Consider the following 22772-nt stretch of genomic DNA (forward strand, 5'->3'; position numbering starts at 1 on the left):
ATAGAAATCTAAAACCAGACAAAAATATTTTAAATGAACAAATAATCTGTGACCTTTGGAAAAAAATTCAAGTATCCTAACATGCATGTAATTATAGCTTCTGAGGGAGGATGTGTACAGAAAAAAGTAACTGAAGAAATGTTTGGAAATTTTCTAAATTTAATGAAAACAATAAACCCATACATTTAATAGCACAGCAAAACAAAGCACTAGAAATAAGGTAAATGCCATCAAGGAAAATCATAACCAAATTACTTAAAACTGGTAATAAAAGAAACACTTAAAAACAGCCAGAAGAAAAGAAAGGTTAAATTTAGATAAATTAAGTATGATAGCATAGCAGGTTTCTCATCAGAAATGGTGCAGTGTAAGAAAATTCAACAATATCTGAAAGGAAAAAAACCCCTGTAAACCTGGAATTTTGTGCTCGGTGAAAAATCTTGTATAATTCAAAGGCGAAATGAATGATGTATGTGGGTGTGCCTCTACCATCTTGTACCCCAATAAGATATGTGACTACAATGCATAAAAATAAATACATGCATATATACATACATAAATAAAATATGCAGAAATTGAAGGAATTTATTATCGGTGGACCTACAGCCTAGAAATTTTTAAAGACGTCCAGATCTGTACCTACCAAAAAAAAAAAAAAAAAGTGAGAATCACCTTAATGATAACTTCAGGACCCGTGCCTTGGACTTTTGCTACTCTCCCCACTTCCCTTGCATTAGTACATGCAGGTACTCCTCTGTGCCAAAACATGGAAGAGGAACAAAATGAAAAGGACTTGGCCCCTGAAGGAGGAGAAGCAGCTACCTGAAAATCTATGCCACTTACCCGGGAACCGATTTTGAGAGACAAATGAAAGGCTACGATGCTTTCAGCGCTTGTAGTTTGAGATTTTGCTAATATTGCAGGTTGGTCTTTCTTAGTTAATGCAATCATTTTTAAAGCTGTAAAGGAAGTCAGAGTGAAATTGGGAAACAAAAGAAGACTTTAGATAAATGAAGAAAGATTCTGGTAAAATGGCGGGAAGGAAATAGGGCAGGAGAGATTTGATAAAGGAAACAGTTCAAAAATGCTGTGCACATACACAAAATGATCAACACTAATCTCAATAGCATGTTCAGGGAGGAAGAGGAATCGGGTGGCATCTGGACGAAAACACAGCAAGTGCTGTGTGCATGGATGTTTCCATCAATCTGAACCTTGTTATGATGTACAATTACACTGCACCAGGAAAGTACATTAATTTTAAATAAAAAAGGGCTGGGGTGTACTTCAAAAGAACAATGCCCCTGGGTTAATCTTCAATATTAAAAAGTATATAAAAAACAATAAATTGTATATTATGATCTTTACATTATGGTCTTGTATATTATGATCTTTTATTTACCTGATTTTTTCACATAAAGACAGAGTTAATCCAGAGCATTCTGGCAGAAAGGTCATCTTTTCTCACTGATTTAAAATGATTAACATAAAAATATCATATACCTAGCACCTATGTATGCATGGAAACCTCCCTGGGTTAGCTATTCCATAAGTATATATCTCTATATAATGATAATTCATGCAAAAATTAATTTTAATCATTATTGGCTATCTGGTAGAAAAACTCATTTTCTTCATTCTCTAATGTATCAAATGTATTTCATAGTCAGATTTTTTTTTTCTTTGCGAGTCTTGTGATGGAACCCAAGGGCATTTGACCTCTAAGCTACAACCCCTGCCCTATTTTTTATTCTTTAATTTGAAACAGGTTCTCACTAAGTTGCAAGAGGGCCTCACTGAGTAGCTGAGGCTCTCAGCAAACTGCAACCCTCCGGTCTCAGCCTCCCAAATGCTAGGATCATAAGCGTATACCACCACGCCCAGCTTATTGTCAGGTTTTTAAAAGTAGATGAGTTTATTGGTAATTTCAGCTAGATCACATTTATTTCTATTTGCCTTACTATGGGCTGATAGTACAGAAATCTTCAGTTCTATAACAAGGGTTGGTCCAAAGCGACTTTTAAATCCTCACAACTGTAGTTGAGACAGAGACATGGTTGTGAAGGAGTGTCAGCTTCCCTGTCTGGTGGGCATCTGGGGTCAGAACTCCTCCCTCTGTCTGAGGGCTACTCTGTATTCCCTTAGAACTGAGGATAACTTCTCTCATCTTGTTCCATTAGTTTCAATTGCTTTGCTGTAGATCATAGTTAATATAACATCATTGTTCTGATATTATTTGAGTGCATATCAACTATACTTTTTTTAACAATTTTTTATTGAACATAAGTAGTATACATTTATACTATATTTGGTGCCCTCTCCCCCCTTCCCCCCCCCCCACCAGTGGTTGTCCAGGTTAACCATGTCTTATTCATAATTTTACACATGTTCAGGTGTAGACCCTCATTAATCCAGATCGGTCTTTCTCCTCTCCTATCTTTCCATTAAAACTTAGCTAGTATTTCCCCTCTAATATCTGGGGTCCTACTGGTATCCTTTGTGTTTTCTAGTTTGGGCATATTAGAGGAAACATGTGTATCTTCTCCTTCTGTGCTTGGCTGATCTCACTTAACATGATGTTCTCCAGGGCTTTCCATCTTCTTGCAAATGATGTAATTTTGTTCTTCTTTATGGCTGAATAGAATTCCATTGTGTGTATTTCCCACAGTTTTGCTATCCATTCATCTGTTGATGGTGATCTGGGTTGGTTCCATATTTTGGCTATTACAAATTGTGCTGCTATGAACATAGGTATGCATACGTTGCTGTATTTCTCTGAATTCAACCCCTTTGGTAAGATACCTAGGAGTGGTATAGCTGGATCATATGGTGGATCTATTCCCAACTTTCTCAGGAATCTCCACACAGATCTCCATAGTGGCTGAACTAGTTTGCACTCCCACCAACAGTGTAAAAGAGTTCCTCTTTCCCCACATCCTCGCCAGCATTTGTTGTTGTTTGATTTCTTTATGCTTGCTACTCTGACTGGGGTTAGATGGAATCTCAGTGTAGTTTTGATTTGCATCTCCCTGATGGCCAGTGATGAAGAACATCTTTTCATGTATCTATTAGCCCTTTGTATCTCTTCTTTTGTGAAGTGTCTATTTAGTTCATTTGCCCATTTCTTGATTGGGTTGTTTGTTTTGCTAGTGTAGAGTCTTTTGAGCTCTTTGTATACTCTGGATATTAGCCCCCTATCAGAATGGTGGCTGGTAAAGATCCTTTCCCATTCTGTAGGCTTCCTCTTTAGGTTATTGATAGTTTCCTTTGATGAGAAGAAACTTTTTAGTTTGATGTTGTCCCATTTGTTTATTCTTGCTTTAATTTCCTGAGCTTTGGAGGTTTTGTTGAGAAAGTTACTGCCTGTGCCAATATGTTGTAGTGTTGAACCTATGTTCTCCTCTACTAACTTCACCGTCTCAGGTCTAATTTCTAAGTCTTTAATCCATCTTGAGTTGATTCCTGTGTTGGGTGAGATATAGGGGTTTAGATTCATCTTTTTACAAATGGTTAGCCAGTTCTCCCAGCACCACTTGTTGAAAAGGCTGTCTTTTCTCCAGCGTATGTGTTTGGCCCCTTTGTCAAAGATTAATTGACTAAAGATGTGTGGGTTTGTTTCTGTATCTTCTATTCTAATCCACTGGTCAGTATATCTGTTTTTGTGCCAGTACCATGCTGTTTTTACTACTATTGCTCTATAGTATAGTTTGAAGTCTGGGATTGTAATGCCTCCTGCATGTTTCTTGTTATTGAGAATTGCTTTGGCTATTCTAGGTCTTTTCCTTCTCCATGAAGTTCATGATTGATTTTTCTAGGTCTTTGAAGAATGTCACTGGTATTTTAATGGGAATTGCATTGAACCTATAGATCAGTTTTGGCAGAATGGCCATTTTGATGATATTTATTCTGCCTATCCATGAGCACGGGAGATCTTTCCATCTTCCAAGATCTTCTTCTATTTCTTTCTTTAATGTTTTATAGTTTTTGTTGTAGAGGTCTTTTACATCTTGGGTTAGGTTTATTCCTAGGTATTTTATAGGTTTTGAGGTTATAGTGAATGGAATTGTTGTTTTTGTTTCTTTCATTGTGGATTCGTTGTTGGCGTAAAGAAAGGCCACTGATTTCTTTAGGTTGATTTTGTAACCTGCGACTTTGCTGAATTTGTCGATCAGCTCCAGAAGTCTTTTGGTTGAGTTCTTTGGGTCTTCCAGATAAAGGATCATGTCATCTGCAAATAAGGATAGTTTTACTTCCTCTCTTCCTATGTGGATTCCTTTGATTTCCTTCTCTTGTCTGATTGCTGCAGCAAGAGTCTCAAGGACTATATTGAAAAGGAGTGGTGATAGTGGGCATCCTTGTCTTGTTCCTGACTGAAGCGGAAATTCTTGCAGTTTTTCCCCATTCAATATAATGTTGGCTTTGGGTTTGCAGTATATTGCCTTGATGGTGTTGAAGTACTTTCCTTCTATCCCAATTTTTTGCAGTGTTTTTAACATAAATGGGTGTTGGATTTTGTCGAATGCTTTTTCAGCATCTATTGCTATGATGATGTGGTTTTTGTTCTTGGTTCTATTTATGTGGTGAATAACATGTATTGATTTGTCAACTATACTTTGAGGGCTCCTTCAAGGCATGGACCAGACTAATCTTTGCCAGACTCCATGAGAATAAGTAAATAGTGATTAATTTACTCTTTATTATTTCTGTCAGTGTCTTGGCTGACTCAAGATTTGGATTCTCTGCAACTCCATTTTAATGTGTTGAGAAATTCAGTCAATTTATTCAATATTCATCACTTGTTGTTTAGTCTTGCTTTGCTTTAGATATTATTCTAAGTACTGAATACTCAGCAGTAAGAAAATAGATATGTCCCCTACTGTCATGTGAAAATCCAACATTTAAACAGAAGTATAAATATTTAATTTACAGTTGTGTTTAATGCTCCGAGGGAAACAGTAGGGCTTTATGCAAGAATAAATGAGGAAGGGGTGGAGAACATGGAGCATAAATCACTTTTCACATAGTAGAGCGCGTTATGTACAAATGGAACCTGATTTTTTCTGTAATGAACAGATTTATGTAGCAAATAAAACATTTTCATGTAGTTAATACATTTATTTATTTCATAACATTTGTGTTAATTGAGCACTATATGGTCAGGTATTTGACTCACAAAAATAACCAAGACTGTTTCTGTCTTTGAGGAGCTCCCCGTCTAATTATTTAATAATTGGTAGTGACTTTCATTAAAATAATTGATTATGTACCAAGTGAAAGCACATATGTCCTCCTCCTTCCTCATCTTTTTCTTTTTTCTTGTTCTAGATGAGGATAGGCATTCACTCAGGCTCTGTGCTGGCTGGTGTTGTTGGGGTTCGAATGCCACGATATTGCCTGTTTGGGAACAATGTCACTCTGGCAAGCAAATTCGAATCAGGAAGTCACCCTCGGCGCATCAATGTCAGCCCAACCACATACCAGTAAGTTCTCTCCCCCTAAAGCCCCATATTTGAATTTGACTTGAACTGATATCCTGTCATTTGTGACATCGTATTCTTTTTCTTGATCCTGTCATTCTGCAAGATGTAATGAGTGGATCCACCCAGTCTAAAAGATAGTAATCATGACACAGACTTTGATTTGCACCCTGAGAAAGTACATGGAAAATCTGGCTTGACTGAGAAGTAAATATAGGTTTGTCATTTCCCACAGTCTCTGTCCTCTGCAATGTAACTGCATATAGCTAATAGTATGGGACTGTGTTGCACTGTAAATCTTAATGTTTTCAAAATGTTCCTCATTATTTATAAAAAAATTAAAGGAATAAGATAGAGAAGGCAGTTAATTTATTTATTTGAGTAATAAATATAAATAAGACATTTGAAGTTAGATATATACTGAGTAAAGAGTAAAATTTCAGACTCTATCTTAAAGGTCATCTTTAACAATGCTGTGCATTTTTTGCTCCAGAACTTATCTTTATTTTGTGCTTGGTAGATGTCATCCCCTCAACTAGATGCTAATCTCCATACAGACTGAGATTACATTTTCTAATTTGACTCGTCATAATAGCCTCAGGAGTTAGAAAAATTAGATGATAGACACTCTAAAAATACTTATTAGTGAACTAATGTTCAGTAAGATAGACCTCTCTAGGATAAAAAGCAATGAATTTATAAAAATGTCTTACCCTGTCTCAAACTTTGGCTTTATTCTAGGCATTGATGTGTAAACTATTTAATTAATGCCCTCTTTTTGATTATTTGAAAGCATAGTAAAAGACTGTTATGTGAAATAATGACCACTGATATTTTTATTGACACAAATTTGAAAAAAAATATAAAATTTGATTATGATTATAATGATAAAATGGTAATATTTTAAGGCTTTTGATGCAACATCCAAATAGAGGGAATTTAAAGTCTTGAAGGAAAGACATGTACTTGTACTTTCAGAATCCTATGGAACAGATAAGAAAGGGAACTAAAATTATAAATGTAAAATCAAGATAAATTTGAGATTTAAACATTTTAAAGTTCTTATTAAGCTCATTTATTTGTTTATTTCTTTGTTTTGTGGTGCTGGGAATTAAACTCAGGACTTCACATGGGTTAGGCAAGGACTATACCACTGAACTACATCCTCAGCCCTAGCTAAGCTCATTAAAATAGTAAATACCTTTCTATCACTGGTTTTGAAGAAAGACATATATCTTGCCAATTTAAGGAGCCTAAGAGATTTGGGGAACATGACAGATAACTTCTGAATTAGGCTTTCAGGGCATCCGTCTTTACTTACATAAGAACTACCTGGTGTCTAATGACAGATGAATGGTATATACACTCAATACAATTCTACTCAGTTATAAAAAATAACATCATGTCATTTTCAGGAAAATGTTTAGAACTAAAGGATAGTGTGCTAAGTGAGAACAGACAATCTAAGAAGGTCAAGGATCATATGTTTTCTCCCACATGTGGAAGCTAAAGAAAAATTAAGAAACATAGGGACTTTAAATAATGTGAAAAATAGTAGAAAAAATAAAAATAGTAGAAAGAGTTTGGGAGAGGAAATTCAGTAAGGAAATAAGGAAGACTGAAGAAGAAAATCGTTCAAATAATACTGTAGCAATATGTGATGGTACCACTACTAATTTCACTAATGTGTGAGGAGGGTGGAGGGGGAGAAAGAGCAGGATAAGGAGAGGAACATATATTTTTTAAATTTTATCAGTACATTGTAGTCGTACATCTTAATGGAGTACAAGGTAGAGGCATGCATGCACATATCACTCAGCCCTTCCCCAATTACCACCCCATTCCCTCCCCTTCCCTCCTTCTCATGTTTGGCTTAATCATTGATATGTTTGTGAATGTACATCATGTACATTAGGGAATTTCCTTCTCTCCTCCTTCTATCACCCCCAGTTAGGCCTCCTTTTATAACTGAACCTCATTATGATGAATGATTGCAATGTACGATTAAAATAATTTTTAAAAAAGAACACCTGCCATTTTAGAACATTTGTAAGAGAGTTTTTCTCCTTTAAACTTATAATTTTTCTCTCCCAATTCTGGACATATGACAGTACTCAACATATCAATTAAAATGTTAAAAAAATCCTCTAGTCGAGATCAATGACTTTGGCACTTTGTTCTAAATCACAGAGTGAGAAGTTACCGAGGAGCCATCATTCCACCCATCTCATCTTTTACCATGGTCTCTCTATTTCCTATCATGGTGTTATTACTTATTTTCCATGTTTGGATAACGTAGTATAGATTTGTATCTTCTGTAGAAATCTCATGTTTTTAAAATGATGTGTAAAGAATGGACTGTTGGGTGAGGACTTCATGCCCTAAGCTTAGATACCATCACTCTAGCTAGCTTGTTTACATGCGACCAGCAGGAGCCCCCTCCGAGCCACACAAGGTCAGTGCCCTTTGATGTTGATTCCGAGTTTTCATAATACTTTTCACATTAATTTAGTTTGTGAAGATCTTTTGTCATAAAGTTTGACGAATTAAATTATTTTAACTCTAAACATGAAAGCATTTTGTTCTGTTTTACCTCAGCTTTGCCTAAAATATTAAATGGAGATGGCTATGTTGCATTGCCAAATTTTCTTTATCCCCAAATTATGGGATTCCTAATGATGTCTTTAAAAATATTTTTTCATTCCAATTTAATCCTTAAAATAATCTTTTTATCTCCCTCTTTCCCTAAACTTAAACCTATCCCCTTCTTTTGACATGTATTTGTTATCTACTATAGTCCAGACTTAATAAGTAGGCACTACAGTTCTACAACACACAGCATAAATATGATCTTCACCTCTATCTGATAGATGTAAAAATTAACTGTAACAGTAATGTGGGATTCAGGAAACCCTGAATTGACGTATTAAGATTCTAGAGTCAAAACCACTTGTTATTTCCTTTTGTTTTCCCATGCTTCAGCAGAGTGTAGGGACTCACTGATTTTTTATGTTCATTTTAATCTGGTGTGACATAAAATAAAAAAGTGAATTGGGTCCTGGTAAGGCCCTGGACAGGAAATTCAGGTTATGTCTCAGTGTGATATTTTAGTTTCTGGGTGTGGTTGTGCCTAAGTATTACTGTTGTTTTATTTTACCCTAATTTAAAAAGTTCAACTACGTGCAACCCTACTATTGCATACTTCAAAGGCAATTTATGAATATAGAGTTTATTTCTCCTTCCTCAAGATGCCCAAAGTGAATTGTGACATTGACCTAGCAGGGATATTCTCTATAAGGAAGCAAACTGTCTTTTCCTGGAGCAAATAGGATTTTGTTAAGTAAAACTGAGTATTAAGCTCAATATTAAGAGCTATAAATTTCCAGTTTTTATCCTCAAATGCACCCTTGTCAAATGTCCACTATTACCTGGTTTTCTTGAAATATTCAGTGAAGATTTTATACAATTTAATATTCATAAAACTATATTACTAACTTTTAGAGAATGAACTAATTTGGTCTTGTGATAAATTTAAATAACTTTCAAAATGGCTGATCCCAAATATCCTTTACATGAAATATTTTTATCATTTTATTAGTGTATTGAAATTATACATCATAGTGAAGTTCAATGTGATAAAAACATCCATGTACACAGCTCTTGGTATATTTTATCTCCAGATTCCATTCCATTTCCCCCTTCTCCCTTATTGAACATGTTAGAGAAATTGGTAGTAACACCTTCACTTATTACCATACTATTATTTCAACTATTTTCTCCCTCAATCTTCCCTCTTTGACTCCCCAAGCCTCTTTCTCAGTCCCTTCCTAGTACTCTACAGGTCTGGTTCAAAATTGTTGGAAGCCCCTCACCTTTCCTATTTTCTCTTTAGATTCCAGGTATGTGAGCAAATATACAACCTTTGATGTACTGAGACTGTCTGAACTCACTTAACATTCTATGGTTTCATCCATTTTTCTACAAATGACATAACTCTGTTCTTTATGGCTGAGTGGAATTCTATTGTATGAATGTATGAGTAGAACTCTATTGAATAAATGTATGAGTAGCATTCTATTGAATGTATATTTGTCTTGAAGTCATTTATCACTTACTATTGAGAAACAACTGGGTTGATTTCATAAGTTGGTTATTGTGAATTGTGCTGTGATAAACAAGGATAAGCATGTATCACTATAGTATTATGACTTTTTTTGGAAAGATACTGAGGAGCTGTCTATCTGGGTAATATAGTGTTTTTATTTCTAGTCAGGTGTGTGTGTGTGTGTGTGTGTGTGTGTGTGTGTGTGTGTGTGTGTGAAGACCCTCTGTACTACTTTCCAAAGTTGTATTAATTTATAATCCTGCCAAGAATGCTTAAGAGTTAATATTTTTCCACATCCTTGCCAGCAGCATTTGTTATTGCTTGCATTCTTGATAATTGTGATTCTAACTAAAGTTATATGGAATCTGTGTAGTTAAATTCACACCTCTTTAATTGCTAGTGATGTTAAACATTTTCATATATTTAGTGACTGTTTTGCTTCTTTTCAGAATTTCCTATTCAGTTCAATTGCCCATTTTAATTGGGATTTTTCATTATTAAGTGTTTAGATGTTTATTAAAATATATGCTAGACATTAATCCTCTGTCATGGGCAAATATTTTTTACATTCTTTGGGCTTTCTCTTCATATTCTTGCTTGTTTCTTTTGCTATACAGAAGATTTTTAATTGGATGCCATCCCATCAGTTTTATTTACTGTCTTTGTAGTCTTACTGAGAAAATTTCTACCAGTGCCTATATGTTGGATAGTTGGTTCTTTGTTTTATGCTTGTAGTTTCAGCTTATGATCTAATTTTTATGTCTTTGATTTATCTTGAGTGGAGACTTTTTTAAAGGATGAGAGAGGGATCTAATTTCATTCTTCTATATATCCAGTTTTCCAAGCACCATTCATTGATAAGGCTGTATTTTATTTAGCATATGAAGTAATTTAATAATTGATCAAACCTTTTCATCCAGGTGAAGTGGCACACACCTGTAATTTCAGTACTTAAAGATAAAATTATTTCAAGGAGTATCACAAGTTCAAAACTAGCCTCAGGAATTTAGTAAGGCTCTCAGCAACCTAGTGAGACCCTTTTTCAATAAAAAATAAAATAGGGCTGGGGGTGTAGCTGAGAGGTAGAATTCCTCTGGGTTCAATCTCCAACCTCCCCACACACCAACAACAAAAGCACATTATTCTAACAATTGATGACTACTAAAATAATAATAATAATATCTATAATCCTTCCAATGGTTTAACATTATATTTGCTTCAACTATTTTTAAATAAAAAAATCCTCTAGAAACCTTCCTTCTTTAATTTTAACTAATATCTAAATAAATTTAGTGTGTTTTAGAAGTTAGTGTTGACTCTGGCCTGTGTTCAGCCTCTGGCATCCTGGCTCCTTCCAAGCAGCTGTTTTGGGTTTGAAATTCCAACATGAATTGAAGTGAAGGCATCAATTCAAACTATAAACAATCAATTACACTACATGGAGAATAGAATCTTGCTTCTAGAAGATGATCATTCCAAAAATTAACACATAGTATATAACTTAGAAAAACCAATTCAATAGTATGAATTGGACATTGAAGAAATATGGGCCCATTTTTAAAGAACTAACCTAAGAATAACTGGCATAGAAGAGGGAACAGAAGGTGAAACCAAATGGATCAACAATCTTTTCAAATAAGTAATATCAGAAAATTTTCCAAACATAAAACAAGAGGTCAATACACAGGTATTGGAAACTTATAGACCCCCCCCCTTTAGACAAGATTAGAAAAAATATTCACCATGCCACATAGTAGTCAAACTGACCAATGTAGAAGGCAAGGAGATAATTTTGTGTGTGTGTGTGGTAATGGGGTTCCTGGAAACGCTTCTGCCTCGGGTTACACTCCCAGACCTATTTTTTATACTTTTTTTATTTGGAAACAGGGTCTCTTTAGCCAGCGCAGCTGGCTTCGAACCTGCGTGATCCTCCTGTCTCCACCTCCCAAGTATGGGGATTACAAGCATGCACCACCACGCCTGGCCAAGGAGAGAATCTTAAGAGCAACAAAAGCAAAAGACCAAGGGACATGCAGAAGCAAACCAATTAGAATCACTCCAGACTCCCCAAACCAAGTCATGAAAGCCAGAAGGGCCTGGAGTAGCATATTTTAAACTCTGAAAGAAAGCAACTTGCATCCAAAAATTTCTTACCTGGCAAAATTAACAAAATTATCTCTCAGATTAGATGGAGAAATAAAAATCTTCTATGACAAACAGAAACTGAAGGAATTTATGTCTTCCAAAGAGAACTAGAGAAAATATTCAAAGAGATTTACTGCAAAGAAGAAGTATTACATGCCAGAAGCAAAGAAACAAAAATTTCACCCAGCAAACAACTAAGCAAAGAAGAACAAACACTACATCAAGCAGAAGTTAAATCTCAATATGTTAGAAATTGAAAACCATCTCTAAATAATCACACTGAACATAAATGACCTCAACTCCCCCAATTAAAAATATATATAAATTGGTAATTAATTAAAAAGCAGAATCCATCCAACTGCTGCCTGCAAGAAACACACATTACAAATAAAGATAGTCAAAAACTAAAGGTAAAGGGCAGCTGGGCGCGGTGGCACATGCTTGTAATCCCAGCATCTGGGAGGCTGAGACTGGAAGATCACGGTTCGCAGACAGTGTCAGCTACTTAGTGAGGCCCTCTGCAACTCAGTAAGACCTGGTTTCAAAATAAAGAATAAAAGAATAGGACAGGGGTCATAGCTCAGAGGTCAAATGCCCCTGGGTTCAATCCCCAGACCCACAAAAATAAATAAATAAATAAATAAATTAATTAGTAAATATAAAAGGTAAAGGCTGGAGCAAGGTAATCTATGCTAATGGAAATCAAAGACAAGCAGGTGTAGCAACTCTGATATCAGACAAGTTACACTTCAAGCCTAAACTTATAAGAAGGGACAAAGAAGGTCATTTTTTACTAGTAAAAGGAACAATACAGCAAGATGAAATAACAATAGTCAACATTTATGCCCAAACACAGGTGCATCTACTTTCATAAAGCAAACTCTTTGTGAAATTAAGTCACACATAAGTCCCAATACAATAATACTGGGAAACTTCAACAACTCTCTCACACAGTTCAAACAATATTCTAAACAAAAGGTCAGTAAAGATGTCTCAGACTAAAGAACAACATCAAACAAATGGAACTGTTAGACACATATAGTCCACTCAACTACAGCAGAGTTCACATTTTTCTCAGCTGCTCAGAGAAACTTCTCCAAAACTTCTCCTGGGCCACAAAGTGAGCACTAGCAAATTAAAAAAATTGTGGCATACTTCCCTGTGTCTTTTCAGACCATAATGAAATGAAACTAGAAATCAATTATAAGGAGACCCAGAGAAACCACATAAACATATGGAGACTGAACACCACAATGCTGAATGAAGAATGGATCATAAGTAAATAAGTAAATAAAAAGGATGAAATCAAGAAATTTCTAGAAACAAACAAAAATAGAGATACAACATATCAAAACCACTGGGACACTTTGAAGACAGTGTTAAGAAGAAAATGTATAGCACTGAGTGCCCACATAAGAAAAACAAAATCACCTAATAAATAACCTAATGACTCATGTCAAAGCTCTTGAAAAACAGGAACAATCTAACCACAAATCCAGAAGAAGGCAGGAAGTTGTTAAAATCAGAGCAGAAGTCAACAAAGTAGAGAATAAGAAAAACAATACAGAAAGTCAACAAAACCAAAAGCTGGTTTCTTGAAAAAATTAACTAGATAAAACACTAGCCAACTTAACAATAAAGAGAATCAACCCAAGTTATTAAGATGAGAGATGAAAAAGGAGATATTACCACCAACAGTGTAGAAATCCAGATGATTATCAGAAACTACTTTGAAAAACTATATTCCAACAAAATGGAAAATCTGGAAGAAATTGACACCTTTCTAGATAAATAGAACCTTCCTAAACTGAGTCAAGAAATTTAAACCAACCAATAGCAATAAAAAAGATTGAAACAGCAATAAAGATCCTACCATCAATGAAAAGCCCAGGACTAGATGGTTTCCCATGTGAATTTTACAAAACCTTTACAGAAGACTAATCCCAATACTCCTCAGTCTGTTTCATGAAATAGAAACAGGACTCTCCCAAATACATTATATGAAACCAACATCATGTTAATACTGAAACTAAGTAAGATACCTCAAGGAAGGAAAACTAGAGACTATATCATTGATGAACTTGGATGCAAAACTGCTAAACAAAATACTAGCAAACACACATTCAAAACCACATCAAGAAAATCATACACCATGACCAGGCAGAGTTCATCCCAGGGATGCAAGGCTGGTTCAACATACAAAAATCAATCCCTAGCCAGGTGTGGTGGTGCACGCTTGTAATCCCAGCATTTGGGAGGCTGAAACCAGAGGATCTTGGTTTTCTGAGGCCCTCTGCAACTTAGTTTCAAAATAAAGAATAAAATCCGGGCATGGTGGCACATGCTTGTAATCCCCGTGCTTGGGAGGCAGAGACAGGAGGATCACGCAGGTTCAAAGCCAGCTTCAGCTACTTAGTGAGGCTCTCAGCTACTTAGTGAGACCCTGTTTCCAAAAAAAAAAAAAAAAAGTCTGGGAGTATAGCCCAGAGGTAGGAAGCCTCTGGGTTCCATCCCCAGTACCACAAAATAAAGGAAAAAAAAAAAAGAATAAAAATAGGGCAGGGGATGTAGTTTGAAGGTCAAACAAATACCCCTGGGTTCCATCCCCAGACCCACACATATGCAAAAATCAATCCCTGTAATTCATCATGTAAACAGAACCAAAGACAAAAATCACATGATCATTTCAATAGATGCTGAAAAATCATTTGACAAAATCCAGCATTTATTTATGCTGAAACCATTGTAGAAAATCAGAATAGACGTAACAAAACTCAAGCAACCATAAATGCACTGAAAACGAAATCCAGATAACACTCCCATCAGGATATATTATAAAAAATAAAATACTTAGAAATAAACTTAACTAAGGAGGTAAAAGTCCTCTACAAAAATTATAAAACATTGAAAAAAACTGAAGAAGACACTTCATGAAAGAAGAAATTTAAGTGGCCAATAAATGCATGAAAAAATGTTCAGCATCATTGGCAATCAGAGATGCAAATCAAAACTACCTTGAGATTTCACCTAACTCCAAGTGGAATGGCAATCATTCAAAACACAAACAACAACAGATGCTGGTGAGAATGTGGAGAAGTGGGAACTCTAATACATTGTTGGAGGGACTACAAATTTGGAAAACTGTATGGAGGATCCTCAGAAGAATGCGAACGAATTTACCATATGATCCAACAATACCACTTCTGGGTATCTACCAAAAAGAATGGAAACCAAACTACTAAACTAATGCATGCACATCTATGTTCATAGCTGCACAATTCACCACTGCCAAACCATGGAACTGGCCAAGATGTCCATCAACAGATGAATGAATTACAAAACTATGGAATATGTACACAATTAAATTTTATTCAGCTATAAAGAAAAACACAATTACATCATTTACAGGGAAATGGATGAAACTGGAGAACATTATGCTAAGTGAGATTAGTCAGTCACAAAAAATAAGAAATTGGATGCTCTTCCTAATATGCAAAAGCTAGAGAGAAAATGGGTCATAGGAGAAACTCTAGACAAAGAAGGGGATACTATAGATGAGCAAATAAGGTGATCTGAGGGGATGGGAGGGGCAAAGATGGAAATTCTCTAATGTTCATGATGTACATTAGCAAATATATCAAAGTCAGTCACTAAGACAAACATGAGAGAGAAGAGGAGGGAATGGGGAGAGAATTGGGTAAGGGCTAATTGGGCAATGTGTGCATATATGCCTCCACCATCTTGTACTCCATTAAGATATGTGACTACAATGAATCAATAAAAAGTTTTTTATAAAAAAGCTAGTGTTTTGTATATTAACATTCCACATAAGTATCTACAAAGAGATATTATTTAACTTTTTTGTGTAAGTGGAATTTTAGTATATGACTCTAACTTTGGTTTCTATTAAAAATGTACTTTTAGGTTCTATATCTGTGATGAAACTTAGAGCTGTAGCTCATCGTTTAATTATTATATGACTTTCCAGTGTGTAATTTTACCATAATTTAAATTTAATAATTTATTCTTCTATTGTGAGTACTTAGTTTTATTATCTAGTTCTTAAATCTTAGAAATTATGTTCTTAAAAATATATAAGTTAGATTTCTTTACTTTTTACATGATAAAATAATTTTGCTTTTTAAAGAGTAGTAGAATTGGAATGATCAGATGTTTTTTGCCTAAGAACCCATCAAAGACATAAGTATAGTCTTTAGAATCAGGACTCTAGCTTCAATATGATAGTCCTCATATTTTTAGCTATTGTATGTATGTCATCTTGTTCTAAGAAGTAATGCTGATGGTTTATTTTCTCTTGACCTAAACACTTTATTTCTTGTGTTATTTCTTGACAAAAAGAAATCTTTTGGAGCCTTGAGTTTTCCACATTAAAATTTTTATTTTTATCTAATAATTGTTATATTTATCCTCATTTTTGTTCCTTTGCATTTCTATTATTATTATTATTATTATTATTATTATTATTATTATTATTATTATTATTGGTACTGGGGTTCCTGGAAGCCCTTCTATTGCCAGGCTATACTCCCAGACCTATTTTATATTTTTTTTATTTGGAAACAGGGTCTCCTAAGCCAGCGAGGCTGGCTCCAAACCAGTGCAATCCTCCTGTCTCCACCTCCTAAGCACGGGGATTACAAGCGTGTGCCACCACGCCCAGCAGGCATTTCTATTTTAAAATAATGCACATATTATAAATAATTGTATTAACATCATGTTACCGATCTGTGAAAATAGTTGCTTATATTAAGAATGGCGACAGCAAGTTCTGAGTGGCATGAATAATTGAAATATATGCCTGACCACACTTAATTATTGTTACTTGTTATGTGAAAACTAAAAATATAGAAAGACTATCTAATTACTTTGATATGAAATTTTTCTTAACATTTAAACATTTTTGCTTTTCTCATTTCACAATTGGTCAACTTCTAGAATCATTAGAATATCTATTTTCCCTTTACTGTGAAAGTCCCCTTTTTTCTATCAAAACTAAGCTGCCTTTTCACCACTGCTGCAATAACAGCTCATCACATGAGCATGTAAACTGGATGGTAAAGTACACAAGCTCAGAATTAAATGCCCAGGTTAGAATCCTGGCTCTCTAAAATTTAGTGTCTCCAGGAAACTAAGCAATTTGATTTATTTGGATCGAGTTTGCTCATAGTTTAAATGAGTACCTATTTTAGAAGATTATCATAAGGGTTTAATGTGGAACATCTTAGACATTTTTCTGTATTCCTTTATCCTGTTCTCTCTGTGAAGAAAGACACCATCTTATTCTCACACTTGACTCTCATATTTTTTAATTGAATGATGAGTGGTAGTTGGATTATAGACACTATCTATCTTTTTATTTTATTTTTTTTTCTCTTCTTTTTTATTTTAAATTTTTTATTGGTGCACTGTATTCATACATCATAATGGGATAAAACTTGTGTAGACATACATGCACACATCGCCCAGTTAGCCCCTACCCAATTTCTACCCCATTCCCTCCCCATCCCTCCGTCCCATGCTTGGCTTAGTGGTTGACATCTAATATTATAGCAATTTATCCAAAATTAACAATGATAATCTCACATAACAGATTCATCTGTCTGATATAAAACTTTTGATCACTTCGAGATAACATTTCAGTATTTCTTTTTGCTTTCTGTAAGAGAAGTGAAGAAAGTGATAAGGAATAAACTGGAAACAGAGAAGGGAGCTTCCTGGAAGGGAGACTTTGCATGTCTCCACAGGCAAAAATACCCACTGGCCGCACTTTTGGCTTTCTAGAGTTTTTTTTTTTTCATATCTATGGTAATAAAAGAGAAGTATATCCATTCTAAAACATTTATGTGAAGTCTCCATATTTTTGTTTTAATACACTTTGATTAGTACATTGTAATTATACATCATAATTAAGTCTAATGTGATTTAAAAAAAAGATCTTCTCCCAATTCTGTAGACTCTTCTCTTTAGACTCTTCATGGTTTCCATTGATTAGTTTAATATCATCCCATTTAGTTTAATACCATACCATTGAGTAATTGTCTTAATTTCCTGAATTTTAGAGGTCTTATTGAGGAAATTTCTACTTGTGCCTATATGTTAGAGTATTGGACCTGTGGCCTCCTCTAGTAACTCCAAAGTCTCTGATCTAATTTCTAGGTTTTTGACTTGTCTTTTATACAGGGTGAGAGGTGGGTATTTATTTTATTTTATAAATGGACAACCAGTTTTTCTAACACCATTTGTTGAAAAGACTGTCTTTTTTTCAACATGTATGCCTGGCATCTTTATAAAAATTGTCTGTAAGTGTGTGGCTTTGTTTCTATATCTTCTGTTCTATTGTTCTGTATGTCTATTTTGTGCCAGTACCATGCTATTTTTATTAGTATAGCTCTGTAGTATAATTTGAAGTCAGGTATTGTGATTCTTCCTGCATGCTTCTTATTTTTGAGAATTTCTTTGGCTATTCTGGGTCTTTTGTTTTTCCTTATGAAATTTAGTATTGATTTTTCTAGCTCTGAGAAAAATTATATTGGTATTTTGATAGAGATTGACTTGATTCTGTAGATCACTTTTAGTAGAATGGCTATTATGATAATATTTATTCTTCCCATCTCAAAGCATGAGAGATCTTTCCATCTTCTAAGATTTTCAACTTCTTTAATGTTTTATAATTTTCATTATAGACATCTTTGACCCCACTGGTTAGATTTGTTCCAAAGTATTTAAATATCTTTTCTAATAGAAGACTAATATCTAGAATATAAAAATTACTTAAAAAACTTAACACTAAAAAAACCCAATAACAATAAAAATGGGCAGTTTATCTAAATTGATACTTCACAAAAGAATAAATACAAACATTCAATACACACATGAAAATTGAACATTATTAGCAATCAGGGAGATGCAAATCAAAACTACACTGGGATTTCATTTAACCCCAATTAACATGGCAATCACCAAGAAGTTAAACAACAATAAATGCTGGCAAGGATGTGGGGAAATAGGAACTCTTCTACACTGTTGGTGGGGCTGAAAATTAATGCAGCAACTATGGAAATCATGTTGAAGATTCTGCAGAGAACTGGGAATGAGCCCACCATATGATACAACTCTACCACTCCTTGATATCTTTCTAAAGGGAATGAAATCAGAATATCAAAGTAATACATGTATATCTATGCTTATAGAAGTATAATTCATAATAGCCAATTATGGAACCAACCCCAGTGTCTATCAACAGATGAATGGATTACAAAATTATGGGATATATACAAATGTAATTCTGCCCATCAATAAAGAACAAAATTATTTCATTTGCAGGAAAATGTATGCAATTAGAGAACATTATGTTTAGTGATATTAGCCAGCCATGAGAAGTAAAGGGTCATATGTTTTGTCTCATATGTGGAAGATAGGAAATAATTAGGATACCAGAGGGACTTTAGATACTGGAGGATACGCTCCAATGGACCAAGTAGGATTCTCAGGGGTAAATGGTAGTGGGGAGAGGGAGAATTGACAAAGTAAACACTTCCATTAATATTATGTGCATATGTGAGAATACAAATGTCAATCTCAATTCCTTGTAAGTGGGGAGGGAGCTGGGGGAGGCTCACCAAATTCTGTGTGCATATATGTTACTATCACTCAGAACTACATTATGATGTGAAACTATAATGTACTATTAAAAGTATATTAAAAAAACCCCAAACCAATATAGATATACATGCATACAGCAGCACTTGGTATGATTCTCTTGGGATCCTTCTCCACTCTCCTCACTCTCAAACATGTTAATGAGATTAGCAATGATGTCTTCATAGATGGACATGGCATTATTTGATCTATTTCCTTCATCAAGCCTCCCTTTTCCTCTCTCCACATTCCTCTTTCAATCTCCCTTCAACTATTCTACTGGTCTCTCTCGCCTCATTTATCTGGAGTTTTGTTTCTTTTATTTTTCCTTTTTTCTTTTTACAGTACTGAAGATTGAACCCCGAGGTATTCTGCCTCTGATTTACAACTCCATCTCTATTTTACTCTTACTTTGAAACAAGAGTCTCACTAAGTTCCTGGGGTTGACCTTAAACCTGTAATCCTCCTGTCTCAGTTTTCCAAGTACTGAGATTATATGTATGGGCCACCATACCTGGCTCATGTTTCCTACTACTTTTTCTACTACTACTTCTTCTCTTGTTCTCCTCCTCCTCCTCCTCCTCCTCCTCCTCCTCCTCCTCCTCCTCCTCCTCCTCCTCTTGTTCCTTCTCTTCCATCTCCTTCTCCTGGTCCTTCTCTTCCTCTTTCTTGTCCTTCTCCTCCTCCTCTTGCTCCTCCTTCATTTTTGCACTGGGGATAACGCTCAGGAGCACTCTACCTCTGGTATGTACTCCTATTCCTTATTATTTTTTTCCAAATAGAATCTCAATAAATTTCTGAAAGTCTCTAAGTTTCTGAGGCTGACTGTGATCCTCCCATCTCAACCTTCCAAGTACTGGATTTCAGGCATAGGCCCCCAGACTTTGTTTCTTAATTTTAATCTGATACATCAGTATTTCCATCCCTGGATTGGACTTGAGTATATATGACAAAACTGTATCCAATGGAGCTTCCGAATAAGCATGTGTATAATATGTTATTGGGAATATAGACTTGCTCTTCATATTTTATTGATAATTAAGAGAATTGCATCTTTAAGGTGCATTGAGAAATGCTTAGACTATTTGAACAGTAATGAGATCACTTGGATATATTTTCTTTGCATGTAAAACACAATAGCCACCGCCAGTCAAGAATGCTAGAAAATTCACTTGTTACTTTGCCAATATACATATATGTGAGATACTGTATTATAAATACTATTTTTTCAGTGGACACTTAGTATGGTAAAAAAAAAAAATTCAAAAAAAAGCTCCAGGAAATTCTTGTTTAGTAGTTTCCAGGGACTTCCTGTTATTTTTTACACATCAAAATGCTCATCTGCACCAGTGACCTTATAACTTAGGAAAATATAAAGTATTGGGGCTAGAAAGTTACTGCCCTGTCAGTCTTTTAAATAACTTTATTGATCATCTTATCCTTTTTTCTATGGAAGCTCTAAAACTGTAAACACTATATTTGACAAAAGAAGTACAATCAGTGAAAACAGATGACTAAATGGTTTTCCCAAAAGGAAAATTTGAGCTAAGCCTCAGGATTTACATTTCTATTTTTCCAATAACAGGAAAAAATATTAATATTTCCCTTTTAAATGTGCCAATAAAATTCACATCTAGCAAAATTGAATGAGAGATTCTATTCATTTGGACATATTTTATTTTGTCCTTTTTTTTTCCTTTGTCTGCTACATTAGATAGCATTTTCCTCAGAACAGTGTAATTCTGAGGGTTGGGACTCATAAACCTTCTTAATGTATTTTCAAAATAAATCTGGCCCATTTTTTCAACTCATATACTATTGCACCTCAATCATTCCATGTATTTAATGGCACACTTAAAGCCATTATAGTGAAATCTTTGAGGATTAGAATGTAACATTGCAGTAACTTTTTTTCCCCCCGGGTCTGGGGTCTGGGGATGGAACCCAGGGGCATTCGACCTCCGAGCTACACCCCCTGCCCTATTTTTTATTCTTTATTTTGAAACCAGGTCTCACAGAGTTGCAGAGGGCCTCACTAAGTAGCTGAGACTGTCCGCGAACTGCGATCCTCAGGTCTCAGCCTCCTAAATGCTGGGATTACAAGTGTGCGCCACCACGCCCGGCTCAGCATTGCAGTAACTTTTATAGTAGAAATGATGCAAACTCACCTTCTGGAATTAGTGTACTATTAGAGGTCTACTTGTTTAAAGTGGTTGCAAGAATGAATAGTAAAGATATAATCATGTGTAATGTAATAGTGATTTATTATTCTTGTTATTTTTTAGATATGAAAATAGATATAGATTATGTCTGTCAAATTTTTATGATTTAATTGATGACTTGGCATAGTTGACCATTTGGCATAGATCATTTGGCATATCATTAGTTCAAGCCCAAAGGTAGAAGTAAAGTATCGCTGGTATTTTTCAAGAACCTATTCCTAACTAGTATAGAGAGGAGATCTGATGTTTCTTTCTTCCCACAAAAGCAGTAATAACAAGTTAATTAACTATTTCTATCCAGTGTGTTGGTACACACCTGTAACCCCAGTACTTGGGAGGCTAAGACAGGAGGATTGGAGGCTCAAGGCCAGCCATAGCGACTCAGGCCCTCAGAAACTTAGTGGGACCCTGTTTCAAAATAAAAAGGTTTGGGAGTATGCCTGGGAAAATGTTCCTCAGTTCAATCCCCACTAACACACACACACACACACACACACACACACACACACACACACACACACAAACGCATGCACGTACACACACGCACACCTACTTCTAGGATTCAGAATTTAAAGACAATCTGACATTCATGCTCATAATTTTTTTATTCATATGGGGAGCAGCTATTAATTTCACATGAAAATTTCTATGAAGTATTCATAATAACTGTTTTATTGTCTGTAATGTGTACAATAATGCCAAATTTAACTAAATTTATTGCAGCATCTAAAATGGTATAAAATGAAAATCAGTTACTGAACTAATTAGGCATAGTTGAAAGCAAGAGAGAAAGCCACTTCTCACACACTCTTTTTCTTTTCCCCATTAAAAAAAATGACACTAATTCAGGTGTACAGGTGGTATGTGTTTATTTTCTGATTGTTTATTTATCTAATTACAGGATAAAGGATCATTTTTTATTTTATTTTCAGGTGTCTACATTTTAGCTCAAAATCCCAGGTATAAAACTTTTACACATTTATTGGTTATGGAAACAACTCAAAGAAAATCTTATTTAGAGATTTAGATTCTAACATGAATAGAATATTACAGTTGAAGTTAAGGAGTGGGGTGATATAGTACACAGGGAAGTCTTGAGTTAGTGTGTTTATGAGTTTCCTGGAACATTTTTTATGTATGAAGATATATATGTCTAACTTTATT

General features: G+C 34.9%; 1 protein-coding gene across 1 annotated transcript in view; it reads left to right on the forward strand.

Annotated features, from left to right (window-relative positions):
• GUCY1A2 (guanylate cyclase 1 soluble subunit alpha 2) overlaps positions 1 to 22772 on the forward strand; it is a gene marked incomplete at both ends in the record, with an annotated part of 320738 nt that overhangs the window by 288953 nt on the left and 9013 nt on the right. Inside the window, one exon of the mRNA XM_080711024.1 lies at positions 5326 to 5480. Within this exon, the coding sequence (XP_080567150.1) occupies positions 5326 to 5480 (155 nt within the window). The remainder of the gene's footprint in view (positions 1 to 5325; positions 5481 to 22772) is intronic.

The sequence above is a fragment of the Muscardinus avellanarius genome (genome assembly GCF_963383645.1).
Source record: "Muscardinus avellanarius genome assembly, chromosome: 1".
Taxonomy (NCBI): Eukaryota; Metazoa; Chordata; class Mammalia; order Rodentia; family Gliridae; genus Muscardinus; species Muscardinus avellanarius.